At 41.3% G+C, this 27,997-nt stretch overlaps 1 protein-coding gene across 1 annotated transcript; it reads right to left on the bottom strand.

Annotated features, from left to right (window-relative positions):
• Positions 1 to 13: 13 nt before the first annotated feature.
• LOC106567669 (branched-chain alpha-ketoacid dehydrogenase kinase) lies at positions 14 to 27,983 on the bottom strand. Its single transcript, XM_014137226.3, has 11 exons — positions 27,585 to 27,983; positions 19,473 to 19,541; positions 18,998 to 19,108; positions 17,981 to 18,028; positions 15,512 to 15,631; positions 15,183 to 15,281; positions 13,014 to 13,087; positions 7,863 to 7,991; positions 7,074 to 7,163; positions 2,147 to 2,302; positions 14 to 1,582 (listed from the first exon to the last, which is right to left on the bottom strand). Exons 1-11 carry the CDS (start codon positions 27,825 to 27,827, stop codon positions 1,438 to 1,440), a joined length of 1,284 nt encoding a protein of 427 aa, XP_013992701.1. The 5' UTR covers positions 27,828 to 27,983; the 3' UTR covers positions 14 to 1,437.
• Positions 27,984 to 27,997: the final 14 nt, after the last annotated feature.

Raw genomic sequence — 27,997 nt, 5'->3', positions numbered from 1 at the left:
AAAGAAGCCTCTGGAAAATCTTTGGGATATTTTATTTCAGCTCATGAAATCAACACTTCACATGTTGCATTCATATTTTTGTTCAGTATACATAACTCAAACTATTATGCTGTTTTTTTGTGTCAGGCTTCATCGCTTTTGCCAGCAGGGGGAAGATTTGGACAGGGCACATACTTCATGAGGTCACTGCAGTCTATCCCACAGGAATTCTCATGCTAGAAAAATACTAATTCTTATCTACCTAGTCCCATCCCAAAACTTTTAAATCACAGAGAACATTAGGTATATTCATTGAGGTGAAACGTTGCAAATGCTCCTCACTGATTTGTATACACTGAAGGATTTACATGCAAATTCCAGCACGCTTATGCCAGCAGACCAGAGCACATACCTGCAGTTCTATATTCTGATAATTCATCATGCACCGTAAAATGTCCACCATACTGAAAGTACGGTTTCAAAACTTGCCCTTCCTCAGAATGTGTTCAGTAAAAAAAAGAAAAAAAACTTCAACACCAAGCCGACTTCAAAACAAAAAGGAAATTAACAACCTCTGATATTGACATTTAACACTTTCTCCGCAGATAAATGAGCAAAACATGAATAAACAATACTTGTTCCGGTGTATTGAAATAAAAAAACAACTTAATATCTGAACTATGACACAGCAAGTGATGAGCATTTCCAACCCCCCCCAAATGTATTATGCAAATGTTGTATATTAGATTTACTAACGTGATATGAGTGTGACATTGCATTACAAAGATAATTGAACAGCAGTACTGGTTAAGTTACATTAGCATGTCGTCGTAAGGACCAGCATCACATACAGTAAGGCAACTGAACATCTCGGCTCGTGACCTTGCTTAAGAGCTTGACAGAATGGCGCTAAACCAAGAGTTCACGCAACAGTTCCTTCTGCTTGTTTTCTTCAAATTGAATCAAATGTTGTTTTGGCAGTGTGTTTTGGCAGTATCCTCCACAGGCGATTCAAGATAAGTCATTTTTAAGGGCAGCGTCATCCAAACTCAGATAGTAGCCACTGGAGTGTGTAAAGAGACCTCTCTCAGTTCTTTAGTCTTTTTATATTTGCAGAAGCTATGCAACACAAGTAACTTAAAGGCAGACCAAATTAACTTTAAGGCAGATTTGTTTCCTTTTTACCAATGTAACATAAACACTCTCTGCTTATGACCGGTACGCTCAAGAGTTCAAAAACCCTCAATGCTGAAGAGCAGTGACAGAGGGAAACGCAAAACAAAAAAAAGAGGTGAATGCGCCAACTGGGCAGCCATTTAAAGTTGAGGCAAAAATAGGAAACTTTAAGAGGCCAATTTGTGAGGAGCCAACTGGTCTCCTATATCAGCCTAGCCCTGGCTTACACTGAAATGGTTGAGTCCCTTGGTGGAAATATATCTGTGCTCCCTGCAAGTGGTGCTAGACGCGGAAGCTTTCTCCCTTGCCGTCGATGTGGCGCAGGCGCAGGTAGACGTCGGTGCCGATGCCCTGCATGGACTGGATGGACAGGGAACCGCCCAGGTACTCAGCGTACGCCCGGGAGGTGGGCAGCCCAAAGCCGAACCTGACGGGCACACAGTTTCTCATTCATTAATAATATGGAGGTTTGTAAACTGGCACTAACAAATTGATAGATTTATTTTGCATTGCAACATGCGAGGACCGCCTTCCAGAGAAAGCAAATGTGTATAAATAATTTGGGGCTGCTAAATGCAGACGTAAACATTATCCTCACAGTCATAAGATGTTTGCACAAATTACATATTTCGTACGTTTCATCTCCATGACTACTTAAATGGAAAAGAACAGTTACGACAACCTTTTTTACTTCCATATCCATCCCCCTTCAAGTCTCAATAATTCATAGGATAAAGTGAACCCATGTGAATCAGTGAAATGGAAGTGTGTGATATTTTTCTACTTTAAGTGGCATCCCCATGGCACACTGGCAGTCAATTCAACCCTGCATTATGAGATTAAGAACCGATGCAGTCGAAAGGGGATCAACAGACAGGAGGACACAATGAGCAGGATTATCACGCGTATCAATTACCTTGTTCACATTCATTATGGCTGAACTGGAGCAAATGTTTTCCAACTGAAATTGTATACGGCCCGTCTAACTCACCCGTGCATTGGGCCAGACTGAGGCCCATTGTTGGTCAAGGTGTTGAAAAGGTTGTTCATGCGTGGATCTTGGTTGCTCTCTTCAGCTGTGCTGTAATGGTAGTCCGTCACCTTGTCCAGGATGCTGTGGGGGATGCCGCCACCACGGTCTGAGATCCTGACGAACATTGAGGATACCCCAGGGTTACACAAGAGAAATTAAAAAAGGTATAGTATTCATGTTAATTAACAAGGCAAATCAGTTAAGAAAAAATTCTTATTTACAATGACGGGCTACCAAAAGGCCTCCTGCCAGGACGGGGGCTGGTATTAACAATAAAGAAAATACCCGCCACAGTACAATTCTGAACATTTGTTTAAATTAAGGCAACTGAAACCAAAAGAAAGAGAAGGCAGACGCTTACAGTATATGCTGTAGGATTACGTCTGGCGATTCCAATTATCTTCATCCCTGTGCTTGGCAAACTTAAGTCACTTAAACCTAACGCTAGCCCACATCAAGACTACTTCGTCAAATGCCGGTATCATCCTTTGGTTTCTTAATCCCCTATATGACCACCAGTGGCGGTCGATGACATTTAAGATGTTTAATACTTATGAGCATGGCCTTATTTACTATTACTGGATGACTGTCATTCATATTCCATTCACCCAGTTCAATGCAACAGATAGGTTTAGGCTACTACATGATACTCTAATGTTCCCTATACCCATCATGAGGTTGCTACAACCAAGCCTATGAATAAAAGTTCAATGTAAGTGCACAGGTCCAGCATAAAAATAAATTGTAATCAAGGTGACAGTGACACATTCAATATCGCTTTGTACACTCTTGCCTGCAAACAAGTTAAACTGAATTTGTCTATCCCAGTTTTGGTTTCGTAGCTTACGTTTAAGGGTGTGTTCGTAAAATCCCTCTGGCTATCTGCTCCAATTCCAGAGCACTCATCTGAGTGTGCCAGAGCCAAGAATAACTGATGCCGAAGCTCGACAACCGTTGAGTAAGACCGGTGTCAGCAAAAGTTGGCCAAAAAAAGTTAATTGTTGCCAGCAGCGCCATCACCAGACTACATGAAACCACTTTAACCAGCTCTGCTAGGGCGAGTAAAATGGTCAGAGGTGTTCTCTCATTTGTGACTGGAAGTAGCTAGCAAGATAGTCAACTTTAACCACTTAGCTTGGGTGCTTGACTGCCTGACTGCCGATGCAAGGTCAGAACATTCGGATCAAACCAACTAGTGTGTGCGCTGAACGCGCCGAGAGCGAAAAGCTCTGAATTTATGAACGGACAACCTGGCAACGCTCTGAATTCAGGAACACCCAGAGCGAATTTATGAACACAACCTAAAAAAATTTCTCTTTTTATACATTTTTTTTCTCTCAACAGAAAATCGGCAGAATGAATACACCCCTGGTCACACGCAACCGGTTCACTTTCATAGCAACCACATACAAGCAGCTCACTGCATGCATGCGCAGTTGAAGTCAGAAGTTTACATACACTTAGGTTGGAGTCATTAAAACTCGTTTTCAACCACTCCACTAGTTTTGGCAAGTCGGTTAGGACATCTACTTTGTGTATGACAAGTAATTTTACCAACAATTGTTTACAGACAGATTATTTCCCTCTATCACAATTCCAGTTGGTCAGAAGTTTAAATACACTAAGTTGACTGCCTTTAAACAGCTTGGAAAATGTCATGGCTTTAGAAGCTTCTGATAGGCTAATTGACATAATTTGAGTTAATTGGAGGTGTACCTGTGGATGTATTTCAAGGCCTACCTTCAAACTCAGTGCCTCTTTGCTTGACATCATGGGAAAATCAAAAGAAATCAGCCAAGATCTCAGGAAAAAATAAAAAAATACAATTGTAGACCTCCACAAGTCTGGTTCATCCTTGGGAGCAATTTCCAAATGTACCAAATTCATCTGGACAAAATAGTACAAGGAAGAAGCCACTCCAAAATCAGCATAAAAAACTAGACTACGGTTTGCAACTACAAAATGGGGACAAAGATCATACTTTTGGAAACATGTCCTCTGGTCTGATGAAACAAAAATGGAATGTTTGGCCATAATGACCATCAATATGTTTGGAGGAAAAAGGGGGAGGCTTGCAAGCCAAAGAACACCATCCCAACCGTGAAGCACAGGGGTGGCAGCATCATGTTGTGGGGGTGCTTTGCTGCACGAGGGAACTGGTGCACTTCACAAAATAGATGGCATCATGAGGAAAGAAAAATGTGCATATATTGAAGCAACAGCTCAAGACATCAGTCAGGAAGTAAAAGCTTGGTCACAAATGGGTCTTCCAAATGGACAATGACCCCAAGCATACTTCCAAAGTTGTGGCGAAATGGCTTAAGGATAACAAAGTCAAGGTATTGGAGTGGCCATCACAAAGCCCTGACCTCAATCCTATAGAAAAAGTGTGTGCGGGCAAGGAGGCCTACAAACCTAACTCAGTTACACCAGCTCTGTCAGGAGGAATAGGCCAAAATTCATTCAACTTATTGTGGGAAGCTTGTGGAAGGCTACCCAAAACACTTGACCTAAGTTAAGCAATTTGAAGGCAATGCTACCAAATACTAATTGAGTGCATGTAAACTTCTGACCCACTGGGAATGTGATGAAAGATATAAAAGCTGAAATAAATCATTCCCTCTATTATTCTGACATTTCACATTCTTAAAATAAAGTGGTGATCCTAACTGACCTAAGACAGGGAATTTTTACTAGGATTAAATATCAGGAATTATGAAAAACTGAGTTTAAAGGTTTTTGGCTAAGGTGCGTGTAAACTTCCAACTTCAACTGTATATACACACACACATGTATGTGGACACCCCTTCAAATGAGTGGATTTGGCTATTTCAGCCACACCCGCTGCTGACAGGCGTATTAAATTGAGCACACAGCCATGCCATCTCCATAGACAAACATTGGCAGAAGAATGGCCTTACTGAAGAGCTCAGTGACTTTCAACGTGGCACCGTCATAGGATGCCACCTTTCCAACAAGTCAGTTTGTCAAATTGCTGCCCTGCTAGACCGGACCCGGTCTACTTTAGATGCTGTTATTGTTAGGTGGAAAAGTCTAGGAGCGACAACGGCTCAGCCGCAAAGTGGTAGGCCAAACAAGCCCACAGAACGGGACCACCGAGTGCTGAAGCGTGCAACGCGTAACAATCGTCTGTCCTCGGGTTGCAACACTCACTACCGAGTTCCAAACTACCTCGAAGCAATGTCAGCACAAGGAACTGTTCGTCGGAAGCTTCATGAAATTGGTTTCCATGGCCGAGCAGCCACACACAAGCCTAAGATCGCCATTTGCAATGCCAAGCGGTGGCTGGAGTGGTGTAAAGCTTGCCACCATTGGACTCTGGAGCAGTGGAAACACGTTCTCTAAAGGGATGAATCAAGCTTCACCATCTGGCAGTTTCATGGACTAATCTGGATTTGGTGGATGCCAGGAGAACGCTACCGGCCCCAATGCATAGTGCCAACTGTAAAGTTTAGTGGATGAGAAATAATGGTCTGGGGCTAAAGGACTGACCATGAGAAACAAAATTATCTAGCCTGATGAAACCAAGATTGAACTCTTTGGCCTGAATGCCAAGTGTCATGTCTGGAGAAAACCTGGCACCATTCCTATGGTGAAGCATGGTGGTGGCAGCATCATGCTGTGGGGATGTTTTTCAGCAGCAGGGACTGGAAGACTAGTCAGGATTGAGGGAGAGATGAACGGAGCAAAGTTCAGAGCGATCCTTGATGAAAACCTGCTCCAGAGCGCACCGAAACTCAGACTGAGGCGAAGGTTCACCGACCAACAGGACAATGGCCCTAAGCACACAGCCAAGATAATGCAGGAGTGGTTTTGGACAAGTCTGAATGTCCTGGAGTAGTCCAGCCAGAGCCCATCTCTGGAGAGACCTGAAAATAGCTGTGCAGCGACGCTCCCCATCCAACCTGACAGAGCTTTAGAGGATCTGCAGAGAAGAATGGGAGAAACTCCCCAAATTGTCATTATGGGGTATTGTGTGTCGGCTGTAACGTAAACAAATGTGGAAAAAGTCAAGGGGTCTGAATACTTTCCAAATGCACTGTATGTAAATGCATTTGGAAATGACTAGAGTACAAAAGCACTTAATATACTGACCTGTTCTGCAATCTGTGCAGGTAAAACAATTTAGCATCAACATCGATTTACTATTCTTACATACCGCATGTGAGTAAGTCTGCTGACGGTGAGTTCACTGGTCGCTTTCACTGTGGTCCTGAACCGCTGTTCCTATGGCGACCACACTGGGCATGATAAGCCTGCAGCTTAAAGGAAACTACCCTGAGGTGTCAGGTTTCCCATTCAAACAGCTAAGCCCATAGTCTGGGACTCCTAACATGCTGACAGTGTTGCATTCGCCGCAAAATAAATGTAGACATACATGTTAATCAATCATTGCACGCGTGTGCCAATGAGCGTCTGCGTTGCCAAGGTCTAAAATAGAAGTCTGTTATATTTGTGACGCTGAACACAGTGCAAGTCCTGCCTCTCCCATCTCCTCATTGGTTTATAGAAGCAGATAACCACGTGCCATCTCCTTGGTTATACCCACATGGGTGATTGAAATATTAACGGAGGTCGGTCCGGCCGTTGTGGTAATACACCCATGAAAGTTAGATGCCAATCGACATATAAAGTCCAAAGAAGAAAAAGCCTGGGAGGAGAGATGACTAGAAACGAGTCGGTTGACCGTTTTAGGTGTAGATTAATTGTCGGAGTAGAGGACCTTGTGCATTTCAGGTAAAATAACTCAACGTTTAGGTCCCAGAACAAATTAGCTAGCAACTGCGTAATTCCTTAACCTTGTTAAAGGAGTCTTGAGTAGATAGAGGTAAAGATAATCAAGGTGCCGAGGTCACCCACTCACCTGATGACAAAGTCCACGTCGTTGTTTGCAATGGTGACTATGATATCAGGCAAGTTGTAAGGTGTGTCGAGGTGGCTTTCCATGGTGGCCCTGTGGGGACACAGATTGAGGGGAGGTCAAGGGCAGGCAGTGAGGACATTAGCCTGTGGAGTCCTTCAACGTAACCCGACACAGAATCTGTCAGCAGGATTGTTTAGAGCAGGGGTGTCAAACTCATTCCACGTAGGTCCGAGTGTCTGCAGGTTTGTCCTTTCAATTAAGACCTAGACAACCAGGTGAGGGAGTTCCTTACTAACGAGTGACCTTATTTCATCAATCAAGTACAAGGATGGAGCGAAAACTCACTCAGCCCTCCATGGAATGAGTTTGACTCACTGGTAGATGACATGTTATGACACACCCTAAGAAACACTGCCTTCTAGGAAGGAGGAACATGAGTCAGAGTGAATAGTCTGTCTGCTAATTGCGACATCTGAGACAGAGCTCCAAGAACAGAACAGAAACACCTCTATTCCTCATTGGACTGAATGGCAGATTGAACACACACACCTTAGCAATCCTCTCATAAGTACCTGGGCAACATTTCGCCACCAATAGCAGTAGCACACAGCTAAATACTTTGAAGAAAAGAGGTTGTCTAACTAGAGATTTAGTGATGTATAGTCTTACAATGGCTACTGTGGAGTCTGATTTCCTGTTTGACTACATGTCTAAGGGAAAATGTATGAGGTTTCAGGGGTGTGAGTTGTCAGAAAGTTAGTTAAAAGGATTAGTGAAGTGTTCTGGTACCTCATGGCGTTCTTCAGCAGCTCAGGCAGGATGTAGTCTAGGGGCAGAGGGATGAAAGGGAAGCGGGCCGCCACATGGCCGTTGATACGCACCCGCGGGGAGTTACCGTACTGGTGCTCACACAGACGCCTGCAGAAGACATGAGGAAGCATGCACACACAGACTTACAATTGTGTACAGATAGCGTATTCGGAAAGTATTCAGGCCACTTATAGCCTTATTCTAAAATGGATTAAATAAAACATTCATCAAATCGGCTGGAAAGAGGTTAAGTGAGGGAGAGAAGAGGGCTAGGAGAGAGAGCGAGAAGAAGCTGCACATCCCTAGTGGGGCTGAACTGGGACAACAAGTGCAGAGGCTTGTGCTTGCCTGTGAGTGGATATGCTATATCTTGTAGGTTGCATTGTGCCACACAAACGGTGGTTTTGACTATGAACTTAATACCTTGATACAGAGCCAGTGGAGTCAGCCTAGTAGCCTATATCTTAACTGCCCGTCGCCGTCTTTCCCCACTATACAGTATCTATTTATCATGGCTTGATCGTGGGGCTTAATATAAATTAATCTGCCTCTTAATTTTTTAAGACGGTTTTCGATAAAAGTTTTACATTAAAATGCACTATGCATTGTGGGTTGAACGCTGTAACACAGAATAAAACAAACATGGTAGTGACAAAAATATTTCAGTTGTTACGTACATTACATTTGTTTTATTAAATGACTTAATTCATTCCAAGTAGTCATCTCATCTCTACTGAGCTGCTGCCTATGCGATCTGACAGATCACAATTTTAGTAGTTCTTCAAAGTAAATAAGGCACACCTTTGACGGCTGAATACCAACTATAAAATCCATTTGATCATGCATTTTCAGGTGTAGATACCTCGACGCAACTGCTTTTTATCTCTGTCAATCGCGCGAGCTCTTCTCGCAGTCTCCGTTCCACACAGACCGGACAAGTAGGCGGGGGCGCAATGGCCGGTTACCACGTTTTCAGCACTAAACTAAGTCGAATATTGGCCTGTTGGAAACTACATCGCACAGTTCGGGCTTGATCCGATTTAATCTTTAGAGAAACTGCGATTCGGGCAAAAAATTAAAGTCAAATAATTTAACCGAAGTATGTCAATTAGCTTGAAAACGAAAAATAGCGGTTAATTGCACAGCACCATATTGTAATGACCTGACTAGATCATGAAGGAACAATTGTCCAGACAGAGGATGGAGTTAACGAATGGACGGTTTATTAACACAACTTAACACAGGCTACTGTTTGGCCGTAGCCCACGCCAAATAAATGAAAGGTACACTACAAACGAACCGTGACCTTCTCTTGTGAAGCCCAGACGTAAGCGAGAGAACAATGGCTGAACCCGGTCTTAACTTCCAATGCTCCCTGCCCAACCCCCCTTCACGCCACTCCGCCAACCACCAGGCTGCCCGGTATCCGAACATTCCAGGCATTCCCGTGATTGGCAGATAGCAGGTTGATTGGCATGACCCCGCGAACACTGGTAAGTACGACAACCCAGTAATAGCCTAACACATAACCCACAACTGTCTGTGCGGGTCGCTACAATATTTACACACTGTACAAAATATTGGGAACACCTGCTCTTTCCATGACAGACTGGTGAAAGCGGATTCCTTAATGATGCCACTTGTTAAATCCACTTCAAATCAATGTAGAGGAAAGGGAGAAGGTTAAAATAATGTAGAACCCATAGCGGCAGTCAACGTCCTTCGTTTAAATTACTATAGCACCCAGGTTCAGCCTTGTTTTTCTAACAATATCACAAAATGCACTTGCACTCACTTTTCTCGTATTCGCGTGGCTGTTGTCATCAACCAGAAACAGGGTATGCGGTCATTTGATTATTATTTTTTTTTAAACTTCATTACTCAAAAATGACAGCGCCGAAGCAGACATGACTTTTCACTGTTAGAGAGACTATCGTGTTGGTTGGTGATACGGATTCGCACATGTCCTTGCACCTTGAAAAGCGATGTTGAGGTGAGTGAAGTAACTGCAGATACATGTTTGGGGTTGTCAATGTTTGATGCGGTGAAATTTAGGTAATAGCTCACAGATTAGCAAATCCTGTCATGATAATTTGGTTGGTACAGGCGAGCACATCAGCGGTGGAGCTCGAATGATTGCCCTCTGCTCATGTAAAAAGTTGAAGTGTTTATCTATATAGTCAGCTAACTAGTTGGTTAACAACCAGCTAACTAGCCACCGAAATGAAGGCTTGAGTAATTTCTGGTTATGGTTTGTCATGTTTGCTAGGTGCAGATATTCATAGGCTATACATTGCCTCGTTTCCTATTATTTGACAGCTTAGCTGTCAGGGTAGTTTTATGAACAAAAATCATCGCAACAATGAACGATTTTACTGAGTTATTTCAATCGACTGATATCCTTATATGAACTAAGAGGTCCTAATTTATGGTCTTCACATGACTGGGCAGGGGCGCAGCCATGGGAGGGCATTGGCCCACCCACTTGGGAGCCAGGCCCAGCCAATCAGAATGTTTAGCGAAATTAACAATATTCTCAGGCAACAGCTCTGGTGGACATTCCTGCAGTCCACATGCCAAATGCAGACAAAACTTGAGACAACTGTGGCATTGTGTTGTGACAAAACTGCACATTTTAGTGGCCTTGTTGTCCCCAGCACAAGGTGCACCTGTGTAATGATCATGTTCAAACAGCTTCTTGATATGCCACACCTGTCAGGTGTTATCTTGGCAAAGGAAAAATGCTCACCAACAGGGATGTAAACAAATTTGTGCACAAAATTTGAGAAGCTTTGTGCATATGGAACATTTCTGGGCTCTTATTTCAGCTCTTGAAACATGGGATCAACACTTTACATGTTGCGTTTATATTTTTGTTCAGTATAGATGCATGCGCAGTGAAGCTCACATGAGTTGGATATTTGTTTACATAGCCAGCTAACAAGTTGCTTGTTTTGTCTTTTTTCTACCACTGCAATTCATTTGGAAACTGTCCCAGCTTCGTCACTAATCAGCTAACATTGGCTAACTCTGTACTTAGTGTGTCGGGCAAGAGTATTTTTTTTATTTTATTTTTTTTATTTTTTTTAGGAAGAGAAAGAAAGCGAGAGGAATTAGAGGCGTAACTATCACACAATTTATTAGGAATATAGTATGGTTGAGAAAAAGAGAGGAAGGACTAGAGACATTATGTTCCTGACTACAATGGAATCCTATTTGTTGTTACTCTGGGTCAGTGAAAGTGAAAGAATGGAGAGTCAAGGCCTAGCAGCAAAAAGCAGAGAGGAATAGGAGTTAGAGGATTGGAGGGATAGAGATGGAGGAAGAAAATAGTGGAAGGAGTGGACGAGGGAGAGCATACCCGAGAGGGGAACCTACGTTTCAATGGCATGCGTCTGCCCTAAGCCCCACCATTCGCACACAGCCTGGGCCTAAAGTGACAGTGGCTTTGGAGTTGTTTTTAAGTGGTAGGGACCTTCTGTTACAGAGCTTGTAATGGATTACAACAAGAAAACGGGCGGGATTGAACATCTTGACCAACTGAAGAGCTATTACAATGTTGGATGCACAGGCAGAAAATGGTGGAAATGTGTTTTGGGTGATGCTCAACATTGCCATCAAATGTGTACATTGCAGTGTCCCCCACACAATGGACCCCTCCTAGAAACCACAGGCGCTGGTCCATGAAGGCATTCAAAATGCAGTTTGCACAGTCACTTTGTGATATGGCTACAGTGGCAGGAAGAGGGGATCCAAGAGTGTGGCACCAGGGTGTGCGGACCGAGTTGTAACTCATTTGAAAGCAGGTTAAGTTTGAAGGGCACAAGAGGGTGTGTGTGGTGTATCAGCAAAGAGTGGGAGATGTGTAGAAACCTCCTTTGGGTGCACTACGTGTTCTGTGCCACTTGCAGGATGGGGGCCGTGCTTCCAGAAGTTCCATGACATGTTGTAGGCTAAATAAAAACACTAAAGTGATAGTGTGAAATATGAATTTGTATTACAAGTCTTGTCTCTGAAACAGATGTTTTTATATTTTATCTAAATACTTGTTGCATTCACAGAATTGTCGTCAAAGTACGCTACTATTTCTACATTGTGTGTCAGGCCTGGTCTGTACTAAATCTTAGAGGTTACCTACATTTTGAAATAGTTTGAATAATTGTTTGAATTTTTACATTGTTACAGAAGAAAGAATCATTGTCAAATACTTTCTGAATATTATCCTCTGGTCACATTTTGGATAATTTGTTATTTATAAGATATTATACTTGGTACTTTGAAATGTACTATAATTTAAATACTCTAGGGTTTGTTAAGTGTATTGTCTTCACACATTGGAAGACAAAATAAGTGTTATTCCTATTGACATGAACATGGCGTCACATTAAAGAAAATACTGTGCTCTTTCAAACCAAGTTAACTTGTTCATTGATTTTGAGCGGTCTGTTTGAAATGTGTGCCAAAATTAGCTTAATCTTAAATTGTCTGTAATCTACAGCAGCATTCTATCGGCGTCTAAAAAGCTAAAGAAGGGTTTTTAATGCTTGACATGGATTGTGTATGTGTGCCATTCAGAGGGTGAATGGGCAAGACAAAAGATTTAAGTGCCTCTTGAACAGGGTATGGTAGTAGGTGCCAGGCCCACTGTTTGTGTCAAGAACTGCAACGTTGCTGGGTTTCACACACACAACAGTTTCCCGTGTGTATCAAGAATGATCCACCACCCAACTTGACAACTGTGGGAAGCATTGGAGTAAACATGGGCTAGCATCCCCGTGGCATGCTTTCAACACCTTGTGGAGTCCATGCCTGACGAATTGACGCTGTTCAACACAATTCTAGGAAGGTGTTACTAATGTTTTGTACACTGTTCAGTCCCCTACTAAAATGTAATCAATCTGCTTTTACTAGTTGTATTTGCTACTTTTGATGCAATTGTTAATGGATAAGGTGGAACAAAGGCCCATATACAGTCCACAATGGCAGGCCCTGTGACAAGGCTGTACATGAGCTCTATCAGCTTATCACAGAAAAGTAGGGGCAAATAGAAGGCAGAGCATGACCTGTGGTCCAATACAGAAGTGAGATTCTAAACCAACAATATATATATGGTAACAAACCACCACTCACCTTGCAAAATCAACCCATTTCTCAATGATCTTTTTGGGGGAAAGTCGCCTGCAGATGATGCCCACAAAATCAGGCTGCATAGAGGGATGAAAGGTATAGGAGGAGAAGCAAAAGCTTTATTACAGACATGCTAAACAGATGATAGTTTGCCCAATTTCTTAAGAGTCAATGTAATCTTAGTCAGAATTTACTACATGTGACAAATAGGGCAAGTAATCTCAATGTTTCAGAAAGAAACCAGCCGGCAAAGGATTTGATAAAACAGTGAGTTAGACCTAAGTGTTGTTGGGCAACAAAACCATAATGCTCAGTGAGGTATCAGGTACTAACTAACAGTCTCTAGACCTGGCAAACATGCTTCATCATCCTGACCACCGAAACGTTATATAGACCCTATAACTAGGTCATATGAAAATATTCTGAGGCCCACTGGGGCACACACTGGAATTTAGGCTTACGAGTGTTTTAAAGATGACTCTTTCCTACAGCGGCTGAAGATGTAACATGCATTTCCCAAAACGACCGTTCTCTCTGCATGGTGTTAAGTGCGTCGTTGGAGCATGTGTAGATACTGACAGGATCAAAAGGTAGCACTGCTCTTGGATCAACTTTCTCCATTAAAATCTTAACAGTATTTCGGGTGATAATTTTTTTTTTAAATGTAAAACTAGGCAAGTCGGTTAAGAACAAACTCTTATTTACAATGGACGGCCTACCCCGGACGACACTGGGCCAATTGTGCGCCGCCCTATGGGACTCCTAATCACGGCCAGTTGTGATGCAGCCTGGACTCAAACCAGGGTCTCTAGCACTGAGACGCAGTGCCTTAGACCGCTGCACCATTGGACTTAACTAAAAACACCAGAAAATCAGCAAGTGCATTTATTTAGGAAATCGGTTCCAAAGTATTCCCACACAACTTGAAATTATGTTTTAGTCAAATGTTATATTCGTTTGGGCTTCTTGCCGTCAATTTGCAGTCCACAAATTTGTAATTATTTTTCGGTCCGCCCCTCGACCATGCGCCATTTATAAAAAAAAATCTGCCCGTGGCTGAATCTAGTTGATCCCTGTCCTAGAGCTGTATTACCACCTACAGCTGCAAATATTGAGGCAGCTTATTCTAATGCTTACCCAATAATAATAATATTATTATTATTATTATTATTATTAAAATCCCATATTTGGCACATCATTGCACCTGTTAGACTACACATGTAATATATTGACACAAATTACACACAGCCTACAAAATAGAACTAGATTGAACATGAAATGCATTTCAATATGATTAACATAAGCCAATAGCATACATATTTTAATGCAGTCATCTCTTATTTTAAAGCATATTTTTATACATCGCTTGTTTGTATCAATTGCAAAGAGATCGGCAACTTTATTCGTAGTCAACTTTGTTCTGAAGTTATCGGCGGTCAGAGGCGGATAAACCATGTGATTCTATATTTAGCTTAGATTTTGTCTATAAAGTGATGCAGGAGGGGGGGGGGGAAAGCATCTAATGAAGCACTTAGCTGTTCTACGAGTGGCCTGAGGCAGGCATTCGATTACAAGCGTTTAAGTGAACGTTAAAAACGATGGTTTTGGGAAGCAGCTCAGATTTAACAATCCTCCTACGAAGGTTCTAACGATGAACTTAGCCTTCAGATGATTTTTGGGAAACCGGGCCCAGTTCTTTGGCTGCATAAAGCACATCAGGGGTTAATATAAGGATACAAAACTGGCTCTAGTAAAAGTCATGGGGCCAGCAGACTGCACCAATAATAATGGCTGTCCATCTGACATGTTTCGTTTTTCTTTTAGCTCGCAATGAGTGGTGCATAATCTACAATCTGTCAATCGGGAGGGACACTGCATTTCACTGCACTGGTGGGCTAGTGTATGCTAGAGCATCTATAGATATTTGGAGATACTACTGCACAAATAAATTAATCAGATGTTTATTGTAATACTTATAATCCAAACTAAAAGTGTGTTTGCTAGGCTGAAATGTTGGGTTCATGTTCTGGTGGGCACGTTTAGTGTGAAAATAAATGAGTTATCCAAGTATGCTTTGCCTCTTCAACTTATACTTCCCTGTAATAACCCCATGTGTGTTCCTTTTCTCAGTCTGTTAGCAATTAATGACTAGAAGGTTGATGGGAGACATACATTTTCTTCATGCAGGGCAAGGTGGTGTGTGGCTAACATCCGGATGCCCAGACGGGAGGTGAGGGTGGTGTCCAGAAAGTTACGGACCAGGGTCTCATCCTGGAACATCAAAACACACTCAAGGCCAGGAATAGATTACACCATTCTGTAAAGCCTACAGTAACATTACAAAAATAAAGAGTTCCAACAACCAACTTATAACCAATTTAAATAAAGATCTGCAACCTCAAGTTGTATTCCATATGACTGGCAGCAGCAAGACGATAAAACAGCTGTTAAAGTGGAAAGTCAATGACTAGAATCAGCTGACATATGCTTATGGCCATTACCTGGATGTGCCGCCGACTCTCCCTGAAGCCTTCAGCCAGCAGAGTGACCACATCCTTGTGGTCATCCAGGAGCTGCTGCACCAGCTTACTGTAGCGAGCATCCATCTCCTGGTCCTTGATCTGACAAACAGATGATGCAGAGTGAAATCCATTTGAATTTGACCATTATCAAAATCAGAGCTGGGATGAATTCCATTCTTATTCCGGTCAGATGAATTGGTCAATTTCTCCACTAGAATAAAATATACTTGCAGAAGTGTCTTGAAATCAACTGTTTATCCACACACACAGCCTTCAGAAAGTATTCACCCATTTACACACACAATAATGAGCCATTTGTTTTTATTTATGTATTGAAAACAGAATAATATAAATTCACATAACTATTCACAACCCTGAGTCAATACATGTTATAATCACCTTTGGCAGTGATGACAGCTGTGAGTCTTTCTGGATAAGTCTAAAAGCTTTCCACACCTGGATTATGCAACATTCGCCCATTATTCTTCTGAACATTTTTCAAGCTCCGTCTAGTTGGTTGTTGATCATTGCAAGACATTTAAGTCTTGCCATAGATTTAAGCCGATTTAAGTCAACTGTAACTAGGCCACTCAGAAACATTCAATGTCATCTTTGTAAGCAACTCCAGTGTGATGTGTGTATGTGTGTATTTGGCCTTGTCTTTTACGTTATGGTCCTGCTGAAAGGTGAATTTGTCTCCCAGTGTTTATCCTCTTGGTCTTGCATTCAAAATATTCAAAAATAAAACCTTTAAGTAAAATGATTAGAAAAAGTGAAAAATTATTCCTCAAAACATGGGTGTCACAATTATTGGCACGCCTAGATATTCTTTAGTTAGATTTTACTCAAGAATATTCCCATTTTAAGTTAAAGTTCAGCTGAGTGATTAGGAACACGTAAATGGTAAGCCATGACTTCCTGTTTCACTGGGGTATAAATAAGAGGTAACAGGTCAAGTTCCCATAGTCATCCATCACAATGGGAAAGACCCGAGAATACAGTAATGATGTGCGACAAAAGGTTGTTGAGCTGCACAAATCAGGAAATGGCTATAAGAAAAATAGCGCAATGGTTGAAATGCCCATTTCAACCATCAGGGCAATAATGAAGAAGTTTAAAGCAACTGGAGATGTTCACAATCGGCCTGGAAGAGGACGTGTGTCTATATTGACCCCACGCACAGTGAGGATGGTTAGAGTGGCCAAAAAATCTCCAAGGATCACAGCTGGAGAATTACAGACATTAGTTGGGTCTAGGGGTCATAAAGTCTCAAACTACAATCAGACGCCACCTACATAAAAGTTGTTTGAGAGGGTTGCCATAAAAAGAAGCCTTTGCTGTCGACAAACAAACTCAAGCGCCTACAGCTTGCCAAACGTTACTAGAACGTTCAATCGGACCAGGTACTATGGTAAGATGAGACCAAAATAGAGCTTTTCGGAAACAAACACCAGAGTTGGGTTTGGTGTAGACAAAGATATCCATGCAGAAAAGTACCTCATCCCCACTGTAAAGTTTGGTGGTGGATCTTTGATGTGGGGCTGTTTCTCTCCCAAAGGCCGTGGACATCTTGTTAGGATACATGGTATCATGGACTCCATCAAGTACCAGCAGATATTAAATCAACCCGACTGCCTCTGCTAGAAAGCTTAAACTGGGCCATGGGTTGGATCTTACAGCAGGACAATGATCCAAAGCACACCTTAAAAGCAACAAAAATGGTTTACTGACCACAGAATCAAGGTTTTCCCATGACCATTCCAGTCCCCTGACCTAAACCCCATAGAAAACCTGTGGGATGAGCTGAAGAGGAGAGCCCACAAGCATGGACCACGGAATCTGAAGGATTGGGAGAAATTCTGTAAGGAGGAATGGTCTCAGATCCCTTGCCATGTGATCTCCAACCTTTTTACGCATTTTAGGAGAAGACTCAGAGCTGTTATCTTGGCAAAGGGAGGTTGCACAAGGTATTGAATGAAGGGGTGGCAGAAACATTATATATACACATATATATACATATATACATATACATATACATGTATATATATATATAAACATGTATATATATATACACGTGTACATACGTATATACACATATACACACATATATATATATACATATACATGTATACACATGTATGTATATACGTATGTGTATACACATACATGTATACACATACATGTATACACATACGTGTATACACATACATGTATACACATACATGTATACACATACATGTATACACATACATGTATACACATACATGTATACACATATATGTATACACATACATGTATACACATATATGTGTATATATACACACACACACACACACACAAGTCTGACAGCCTCTCCAGTTCCAGAGAGAGAGATAAATATGGAAGACCTCAGGGTCAAGCACTTTGCCAACCCAACCTACTCCTCAGTGTGGCCGCTTGACTACTCACCACTGGGAAATCACTCAACACATGGTATGCTCGAATGTAGAGCTCATGCTGCAGGAGAGGGAAACAGACAGTGGGTGTTGATTAAAATTCCCTCTGAGCACACTTAGGTAAGAGGAACATCCTGTGCCTCCATAAGTGGGCCACAACACATCCCATGGGCGTACATGTGTCCTGACCTACATACCAAAAACAGGATGTTTACGAGGTTATAGCCTAGGTCTTCCAATATGACTCAAATCCTGAGAAGTTGTTTGAGTGAATTAGTAATATTACCCCATCTTAAAAAATAAAATAAAATATGTACAGTAATTTATGCATCACTGGTTATGCGTTTTTGGTAGGAGAATATTCAGAGAAAGCACTAGGCCTACAGGTATACATCCCTTGTACGACTGATCATGCATTTTTTTTGTGAAAATGAAGAGTGCCTCTGCTGTGTGAGAAATCTAGGTAAAAGTTAATCCAGTGTCAAGACAATCAGATGAAGTAAATAGGCCATGGGAAGGGAGGAGAGAAGAGATGCCAAAGGGAGGAGTAGAGAAGGCTTCATTGTTCTTTAGCTGCCATGTGCAGTACTAAGGAAAACCTCCAATGTCACAGATGGCTTATCTTTTCAACTCTAGCTCTATAGGAGAAGAACTTTACACACTCAGGCAGAAATTGGGTATGCTGATAGACATTACTTAATCGAATAGATTATAGTTCTGTAGGCATAGAGTGATGTGGCTTTGTTTGTTACAGTGTAAAGAAGCCCTTCTCACGAATTTAGGAAGCTAAGCTAATAAACGATAGCAGTGTTGTGTAACAACTCCATTCTCAATGAATGGCTGTTCAAGGTTAGTCTATTCTGATACAGTGACACTGACTCAATTATGTTCGGACACCTGTTGAGCACATGCCCTCCTCTCCCAGACAAGCACAATGATTGGAATGAGAGGCTTGTCCCGCAAGTTGCAAAGGGGCCGTTACTGCACCGGAAAGGTAAACCAGACATGTTGACAAAGAGAAGGGACTCACCACTTGCAGGATGGTGGGGTTGCAGCCAATGATGAAGGGAAGGCTGCGGAAGCCCTTGATACGGTGGGCAATGCGCACAGGCAACTCCTTGTGCAGGTACTTGGCACTACTCTACAAACAGACAGGGTGGAAGGGTGAGACATGCACACCGCAGACAATACAGAGCAAGGCAAAGTGATCAATGACTAGGCAAAAAAACATTTTTTTAAATGACCCAAGTTAATTAGAGTAGTATAGTAAAATTATATTTCCAGTGAGAGTGCTACACGTAAACACTCAAGATGACATTCCTAAAGCAGCATAGGGGAGAAAAAGAGTGAAATATTGGTCCAATATCTGTTTAAGGAACACTCAAATATAGGGTTAGGGTTAAGGCAGTCATCAATCCCGCAGACAAAGCGTGTCTAAGGCCTATTATGATGAGAACTAACCATACAATATTGTCCGAAGACTGGATAGAGGAGTGGTCAGTTACCAGGATGTGGTTTCCATCCGGAGACTTCCCAGCATAGAGCAGGGTGGCTGGTGTCAGTCGGACCATGGCCTGGGGAGAGCGAGAGAGAGGAGAAAAACAGTTGTAGGTCTGGTTTAGTGGATTTCCTCCAATATTAGATACAATGGACATAAGCCAACAACAATGTAGTGTGAATTCATGAGATACGGATTACGGACACAAGAACTCAATAAATACCTGCAGTCAACTTGTGCACTAGGTAAAAAGGGATACTTGGGAATTTTGGCAATGAGGCCCTTTATCTACTTCCCCAGAGTCAGATGAACTCGTGGATACCATTTAAGGAAGTTAAGGGTATTTTCGTGAGCCAATGCTAACTAGCGTTATGACTGAAAGTCTATGGGCATCTACTAGCATGCTAGCAGACACCCATAGACTGTCGTTGCACTAGCAATTGCGCTAGTTAGCAACTTCCTTCAAACTGCACACAGAAACTGAAAGTGGTATCCACAAGTACATCGGACTCTGGGGAAGTAGATGAAGGGCCACTGCCAAAATCCCCAAGTATCCCTTCAATAGATAAAGCTGATCAAGTTATTCATGTCGCCTGTTGCATTATTTTTTTCATTATGAAACAGTTCCCCAAAGCAGGAGATTGAGCAAGTCGCATGGTGTTTAGTTATTTTTTTACAAAAAGCCCACAGAGTAAACAGAAGCGTCCACGACCTGACGATCCACTGCAAAAGGTGATCAAGTTAAAATTGAAATTCTCTGTTTGATTCTCTGCTGTAAGCAAGTTAAGCAATCCCCTCCTGGACCAAAATCCCAGATGTCTAGTATGTTTTGGTGTGTGCAGCAAACCTTTTGAGATAACTTTTGTACAACTTTATGAGCTGGGGTGTGACATGTCTGTCCTTGCAATTTGTTTATATTCGCTTCCACTTGTTAGCATTTAGTGCCTTCAGAAACTATTTCCACATTTTGTTGCGTTAGAGCCTGAATTTAAAATTTATTAAATTGCGATTGTGTCAGTGGCCTACACACAATACCCCACAATGTCAAAGTGGGATTATGTTTAGACATTTTTACAAATTAAAACGAAAAGCTGAAAAGCCTTAAGTATTCAACCCCTTTTATGGCAAGCCTAAATAAGTTCAGGAGTGAAAATGTGACTAACAAGGTGCTCTGTGAAATAGTGTTTAACATGATTCTTGAATGAGTACATCATCTCTGTACCTCAGAGATAATTGTAAGGTTGAGCAGTGAATTTCAAACAGTTTCAACCACAAAGACCAGGGTGGTTTTACAATGCCTCGCAAAGGGCACCTATTGGTAGACATTGAATATCCCTTTGAGCATGATGAAGTTATTACACTTTGGATGGTGTATCAATACATCCAGTCACTATAAAGATACAGGCGTCCTTCCTAACTCGGTTGCCAGACAGTAAGGAAACCACTCAGGGATTTCACCATAAGGCCAATGGTGACTTTGTAACTGTTTAAATGGCTCGTGATAGGAGAAAACGGAGGATGGATCAACATTGTAGTTACACCACAATACTAACCTAACTGACAGTGTCAAGAAGGAAGCCTGTACAGAATACAAATATTCCAAAACATGCAATAAGGCATGAAAGTAAAACTGCAAAAAATGCCCCCCATCACAGTACCACTCTTCATATTTTCAAGCATGGTGATGGCTCAATCATGTTATGGATATGCTTGTCATCTGCAAGGACTAAGGAGTTAAAGATAAAAATAAAAATGGAATAAAGCTAAGCACAGGCGAAATCCTGGAGGAAAACCTGGTTCAGTCTGCTTTAACAGACACTGGGAGACAAATTCACCTTTAAGCAGGACCATAACCTAAAACAAGAAATCATTTTGTCCTAAATATTTAAACTAAAAGCATTGTATTTGGGACAAATCAAGTTATGTATCACTAGTAGAGGTCAACCGATTTAATGAGGGATGATTTCAAGTTATCATAACAAAAATCGGTAATCTGCCTTTTTTGGATGCCGATTACATTGCAATCCACAAGGAGACTGAATGGCAGGCTGACCACCAGTGCAGCATCAAAAGGACCTTGTGGTTGCAAGGAGCCAAGGTAAGTTGCTAGCTAGCATTAAACTTATCTTCACATAATCACTAGTTAACTACACATATGTGCCTAACCATAAACATCAATGCTTTTCTTAAAATCTCTAGAAGTATAATTTTTTTAAACCTGCATATTTAGTTAAAAGAAATTCATGTTAGCAGGCAATATTAAGTGCAAGCAGAGTATATGCAGCAGTTTGGGCCACCTGGCTCGTTCCAAACTGTGTGAAGTCCATTTCTTCCTAACAAAGACCGTAATTAATATTCCAGAATTGTACGTAATTATAACACTGAAGGTTGTGCAATGTAACAGCAATATTTAGACTTAGGGATGCCACCCTTCCGATAAAATACAGAATGGTTCCGTATTTCACTGAAAGAATAAACTTTTTGTTTTCTAAATGATAGTTTCCAGATTTGACCATATTAATGACCAAAGGCTCGTATTTCTGTGTGTTATTATAATTAAGTCTATGATTTGATAGAGCAGTCTGAGCGGTGGTAGGCAGCAGCAGGCTCGTAAGTATTCAAACAGCACTTTACTGTGTTTGCATCAAGCATTGCTAAGAGCTGCTGGCAAAGCGCTGTTTATGACTTCAAGCCCATCAACTCCTGAGATAAGGCTGGCAACTAAAGTGCCTATAAGAACATCCAATAGGCAAAGGTATATGAAATACAAAAATGGTATTAGAGAGAAATAGTCGACGTGTCATAATTCCAATAACTACAACCCCAAACTTCTTAACTGGGAATATTGAAGACATGATAAAAAGGAACCACCAGCTTTCATATGTTCTCATGTTCTGAGCAAGGAACTTAAACATTATATTTTTTTTACATAGCACAAATTGCACTTTCACTTTCTTCTCCAACACTGTTTTTGCATTATTTAAACCAAATTGAACATGTTTTATTATTTACTTGAGACTAAATAGATATTATTCATTATATTACGTTAAAATAAGTGTTCATTCAGTATTGAAGTAATTGTCGTCACACACACACACCGTCCGATTAAAATCGGTAGCGGCTTTTTTTTGGTCCTCCAATAATTGGTATCGGCGTTAAAATCATTTAAAAATAAATAAAAATTTCAAAAAAAAATCAGCCGACCTCTAATCACTAGATTTGATTTACTACAAGATTAAGGGTATACTGTGCAACTTTCATAAGGTCTGGATGCCATATGTAATACTGCACGACAAAAGGAGTTTATTGAAAACAGGGATTCCCATTTAGGCAATCCCTAGCCCTGGGAGTCTGCCGTACTGTTGGTTGTCACTCTGGTCTTGGCCTAACACACCCGAAACTAATAATGAATGTTTTCATTAAGTTCCTAAAGCTGACTGGGGTGTGTTGGGGTGCGGCCGGGCAGTGGGCCCCCTAGGGCAGGATGGGGCAATTCAGCTACATTGTGTGCAAGTAAAAAATGCTCTACAGTACTATTAGGCCTATGATATGAATTAGTGCCCTCCGTAATTATTGGGACAGTGAAGCATTTTTCCTTATTTTGGCTCTATACTCAAAGTTCGGATTTGAAAACAAAACTGACTATAAAGTTAAAGTGCAGACTAACCTCAAATTAAAGCTGTCATTTTCATCCATATCGGGTGAACCGTTAAGAAATTACATAACTTTTGTACATAGCCATGAATGAATGGTGAATAATGATGAGTGAGAGTTCGACGCACAAATATCATACCCCCAAGACATGCTAACCTCTCACCATTATAATAACAGTAAAGGTCAACATTTTTGGTATGATGTGTCTAACTCTCCATCATTAGCCTGGCATTATTCAGCCTGGCATTATTCAAATGTCAATAGCTCTTCAACCACTTGACTTAGCAACCTTATTTAAAAACTGTTCATTATTCCTTACAAAGAAGAGGCCTTTGGTTAAAAAAATAAATAAATAAAAAAAGCATAAAACCACAAGAAAGATTACTGACTTACAGTTCATAAGGAAAGTCAATTTTAAAATACACTTAAAAATAAAAACAGCAACATGTAAAGTGTTGTTCCCATGTTTCATGAGCTGAAATAAAAGATCCCAGAAAATGTTCCATATGCACAAAAAGCTTTTTTCTGACTCAAACTGTGCACAATTTTTTTTACATCCCTGTTAGTGACCATTTCTCCTTTGCCAAGATATGCCACAAGTCAGGTGAATGGATCATCAAGAAGCTGATTAAACAGCATGATAATTACATAGGTGCACCTTGTGCTGGAGAAAATATAAAGTCACAAATGTGCCGTTTTATCACACAATGCCACAGATGTCTCAAGTTGAGTGAGCATGCAATTGGCATACTGACTGCAGGAATGTCCACCAGAGCTGTTGCCAGTGAAATTAATGTTAATTTCTCAACCATAAGCCACCAACATCATTTAGAGATTTTGGCAGTATATCCGACTGGCCTCACAACAGCAGACCATGTCTGGGCAAACGGTTTGCTGATGTCAACGCTGTGAACAGAGTGCCCCATGGTGGCTGTGGGGTTATGATATGGGCAGGCATAAGCAATGAACAACCAACACAATTGAATTTTATCAATAGTAATTTCAATGCACAAAGATACCGTGACGAGATCCTGAGGCCCATTGTCGTGCCATTCATCTGCCATCATCACCTCACGTTTCATCATGATAATGCACGGCCCAATGTTGTAAGGATACGTACACAATTACTGGAAGCTGAAAATGTCCCAGTTCTTCCATGGCCTGCATACTCAGCAGACATGTCACTCATTAAGCATGTTTAGGATGTTGTTCTGGATCGACGTGTACGACAGCGTGTTCCAGTTCCCGACAATATCCAGTAACTTCACACAGCAATTGAAGAGGAGCAGGACAACATTCCACAGGCCACAATCAACTCTATGCCAAGGTGATGTCACGTTGCATGAGGCAAATGTGGTCACACCAGATACTGCCTAATTTTATCATCCACGCCCCTAGCTTTTTTTCTTTATAAAAAGGTATCGGTGACCAACCGATGCATATCTGTATTTCCAGTCATGTGAAATCCTTATTTCAGGACCGAATTAATTTATTTCAGTTGACTGATGTCCTTATATGAATTAACTAAAATCGTTGAAATTGTTGCATTTATTTTTGTTCAGTGTATATGAAAAATCACTCTGGTGCTCATTACATTTTGTTTGGTGCCTAACATTTTTTAAGTTGGAAGCAGTGTGTATGTGTTTGTGGGAGAGAGCGGTGTGTGTTTATGAGAGCGAGAGAGTGTGGGAGGGAGTCCATGTGGGTCTGTTTACTGAAGAGTAAAGAAGATTTCATGCAGTGTTTTCACCTTACTGCCACAATTACATGCAGATCATTAGACATGTAAACTCAGCAAAAAAGGAAACGTCCCTTTTTCAGGACCTTGTCTTTCAAAGATAATTGAATTTTTACAATTAACTTCACAGATCATCATTGTAAACGGTTTAAACACTGCAGTCCATGAGGAGGAGATGCACTGCAGTACTTAATGCAGCTGGTGGCCACACCAGATACCGACTTACTTTTGACCCCCCCTTTGTTCAGGGACACTTATTCCATTTGTTAGTCACATGTCTGTGGAACTTTTTCAGTTTGTCTCAGTTGTTGAATCTTATGTAAATACAAATATTTACACATGTTAAGTTTGCTGAAAATAAAAAGCAGTTGACAGTAAGGACGTTTATTTTTTTTGCTGAGTTTATATTCCTTCCTCCAATCTCTCCAGGCAAATCACAGGTAGGCCTTGGCAAATATGAGCAAATCAGCCATTCTATGCAGTATGCTATTAAACAGTTTGAAGTTAAATTCTGTGTTGTAATGAGTAGAAGTGGGAATATCAGTGACGGTTGTTTGAAGCACCTGCGGATAACGTTTAGAAAACCGGAACTGGGGGGGGGGGGGCACCAGGCCACAGAATTTCCCCCGTGGTACCCCATCCATACTACTTGGTATCGTGATACTTGGCCTGGTATCGTTAGTAAAATGTTGGTATAGTGACAACACTATTCCTTATACACTGAGTGTAGAAAACATTACTATTCCTTATACACTGAGTGTACAAAACATTAAGGACACCATCCTAATATTAATACATTCAATGTCATCTTGGTAAGCAACTCGTGTACATTTGTCCTGCTTAACGATGAATTTGTCTCCCAGTGTGTTGGAAAGCAGACTGAAGCATGTTTCCCTTTCAGATTTTGCCTGTGATAAGCATAATACAATTTCTACTCATCCTTAAAAAAATATATAAAAAAAATCCCCCTAGTCCTTGCAGATGACATGTATACCATAACATGATACAGCCACCACCAAGCTGGAAAATATGAAGAGTGGTACTCTGTGATGCGTTTTCCCCAAACCTAACGCTTTGTATTCAGGACATTGTTAAAGAAATTAACAAAGGTTTTTTGCAGTATTACGTTCGTGCCTTGTTGTAAACAGGATTCATGTTTTAGAATATTTATATGCTGTAATGTCCTAGGATTGTCATCTGATGAAGATCAAAGGTTAGTGCTGCATTTAGCTGTGGTTTGGGTTTATGTGACATTATATGCTAGCTTGAAAAATGGGTGTCTGATTATTTCTGGCTGGGTACTCTGCTGACATAATCTAATGTTTTGCTTTCGTTGTAAAGCCTTTTTGAAATCGGACAGTGTGGTTAGATTAACGAGAGTCTTGTCTTTAAAATGGTGTAAAATAGTCATATGTTTGAGAAATTGATGTAATAGCATTTCTAAGGTATTTGAATATCGCGCCACGGGATTACACTGGCTGTTGCGTAGGTGGGACGATTTCGTCCCACCGACCCTAGAGAAGTTAAGAACAAATTCTTATTTTCAATGACGGCCTAGGAACAGTGGGTTAACTGCCTTGTTCGGGGGCAGAACGACAGATTTGTACCTTGTCAGCTCGGGGATTCGATCTTGCAACCTTTCGGTTACTAACCACTAGGCGACGCTGCCGCCCCATTAAAAACTCTGTTTTAAAAGTCACCATTGGCCTTATGGTGAAATACGTGGGTGGTTTCCTTCCTCTCCGGCAACTGAGTTAAGAAGGGAGCCTGTATCTTTGTAGTGAGTGGGTGTACTGATACACCATCCAACGTGTTATTAATAACTTCACCATGCTCAAAAAGGGATATACAATGTCTGCAATTTTATTTTACCCATCTACCAATAGCTTCCCTTCTTTGCGAGGCCTTGGAAAATCTCCCACATCTTGGTGGTTGAATCTGGAATTCACAACTGGGCAGAGGGACCTGACAGTTAATTGTAAGTGTGGGGTACAGAGGGGAGTTAGCCATTCAAACTTAATGTTAAACACTATTGCACACAGGGTGAGTCCATGCAACTTGTGAAGCAAATGTTTACTCCTGAATGTATTTATGCTTGCCATAACAAAGGGGTTGAATACTTGACTCAAGACATTTCGGATTTTCGTTTTGAATTTGTACAAATTTATAAAAACAAATCCCACTTTGAGATAATGGGATATTGTGTGTAGGCCAGTGATAATTTAAAACTATTTAAACTAAATTTGGAGAAAGTCATGGTGTGAGAACACTTTCTAAAGTCACTGTATGTAGCTCAAACCGTTCGCGAGTTATGGAAGTTTGAAGGTCCTAATATCTGTCGAATCTCGGACCAATTTTACCAGGGTTTGACAAATGTTTGCCGTGTGTCGAGAACATACCCGTGTCGTTCATGTCACTCCCACTAATCTGAAACTAACAAAATATATATTTTAATAAACTATCGAGCCCGCAAACGTAGTACTTTGTTCATAATTCTTCACATCGTCATAATCTTTCACATGGTGGTTACATTTGCTTACTTCTTGGGGCCCAAGGCAACGCACCAAACATTCTTACCGAAGATATTAGCTATGTTAGCTAGTTAACCATCCGTTCTAACCCGCTAACGTTAGATAGCTAACTACAGTAATACCTAGCTAGCTGCTAAGGACAGTGCTGAGGCTTACTGGTCAAAAAGGGCAAGTCAGAGGAACGGACTTTCCTTACCTTTTCTGTCGAGGCATCGATTGCAGACTGGTTGTAAAACGACGTGACGGTTTTTGACCTCTCTCGTGCCAGTTCTGTATGTCCCTGTATTGAAGATGTAGAAAGAAATAATTTGCTGTCTGTTGAGATGGGGGTGATTGTTTTCGTGATGGGGGCAAGCAAAAGCTTGCTCAGCGTCGGGCTCGTGATAGTAGAACCACAGCCCAGCATCTCGAACGCAGTACCTGTCACTCTACGACGCATTTTGGATATATATTTACAGGAAAATCCTGTTCTGAGGTTGTTCAAATTATTTGATGGACGTAGGTAACCCTTGTGATCGTGCACAAAGGCACGTATCTGATTACAGTGAATCTCATGAAGAGTACGGAAGGGTCACTTTATAAAGAGATTGACCAGTCTGCAACAGTGTT

This window comes from Salmo salar, chromosome 13, assembly GCF_965601325.2.
Source record: "Salmo salar chromosome 13, fSalSal1, whole genome shotgun sequence".
Classification (NCBI taxonomy): domain Eukaryota; kingdom Metazoa; phylum Chordata; class Actinopteri; order Salmoniformes; family Salmonidae; genus Salmo; species Salmo salar.
The sequence above is the reverse complement of the archived record's forward strand: the minus strand, read 5'-3'. Positions and strand labels throughout refer to the sequence as shown.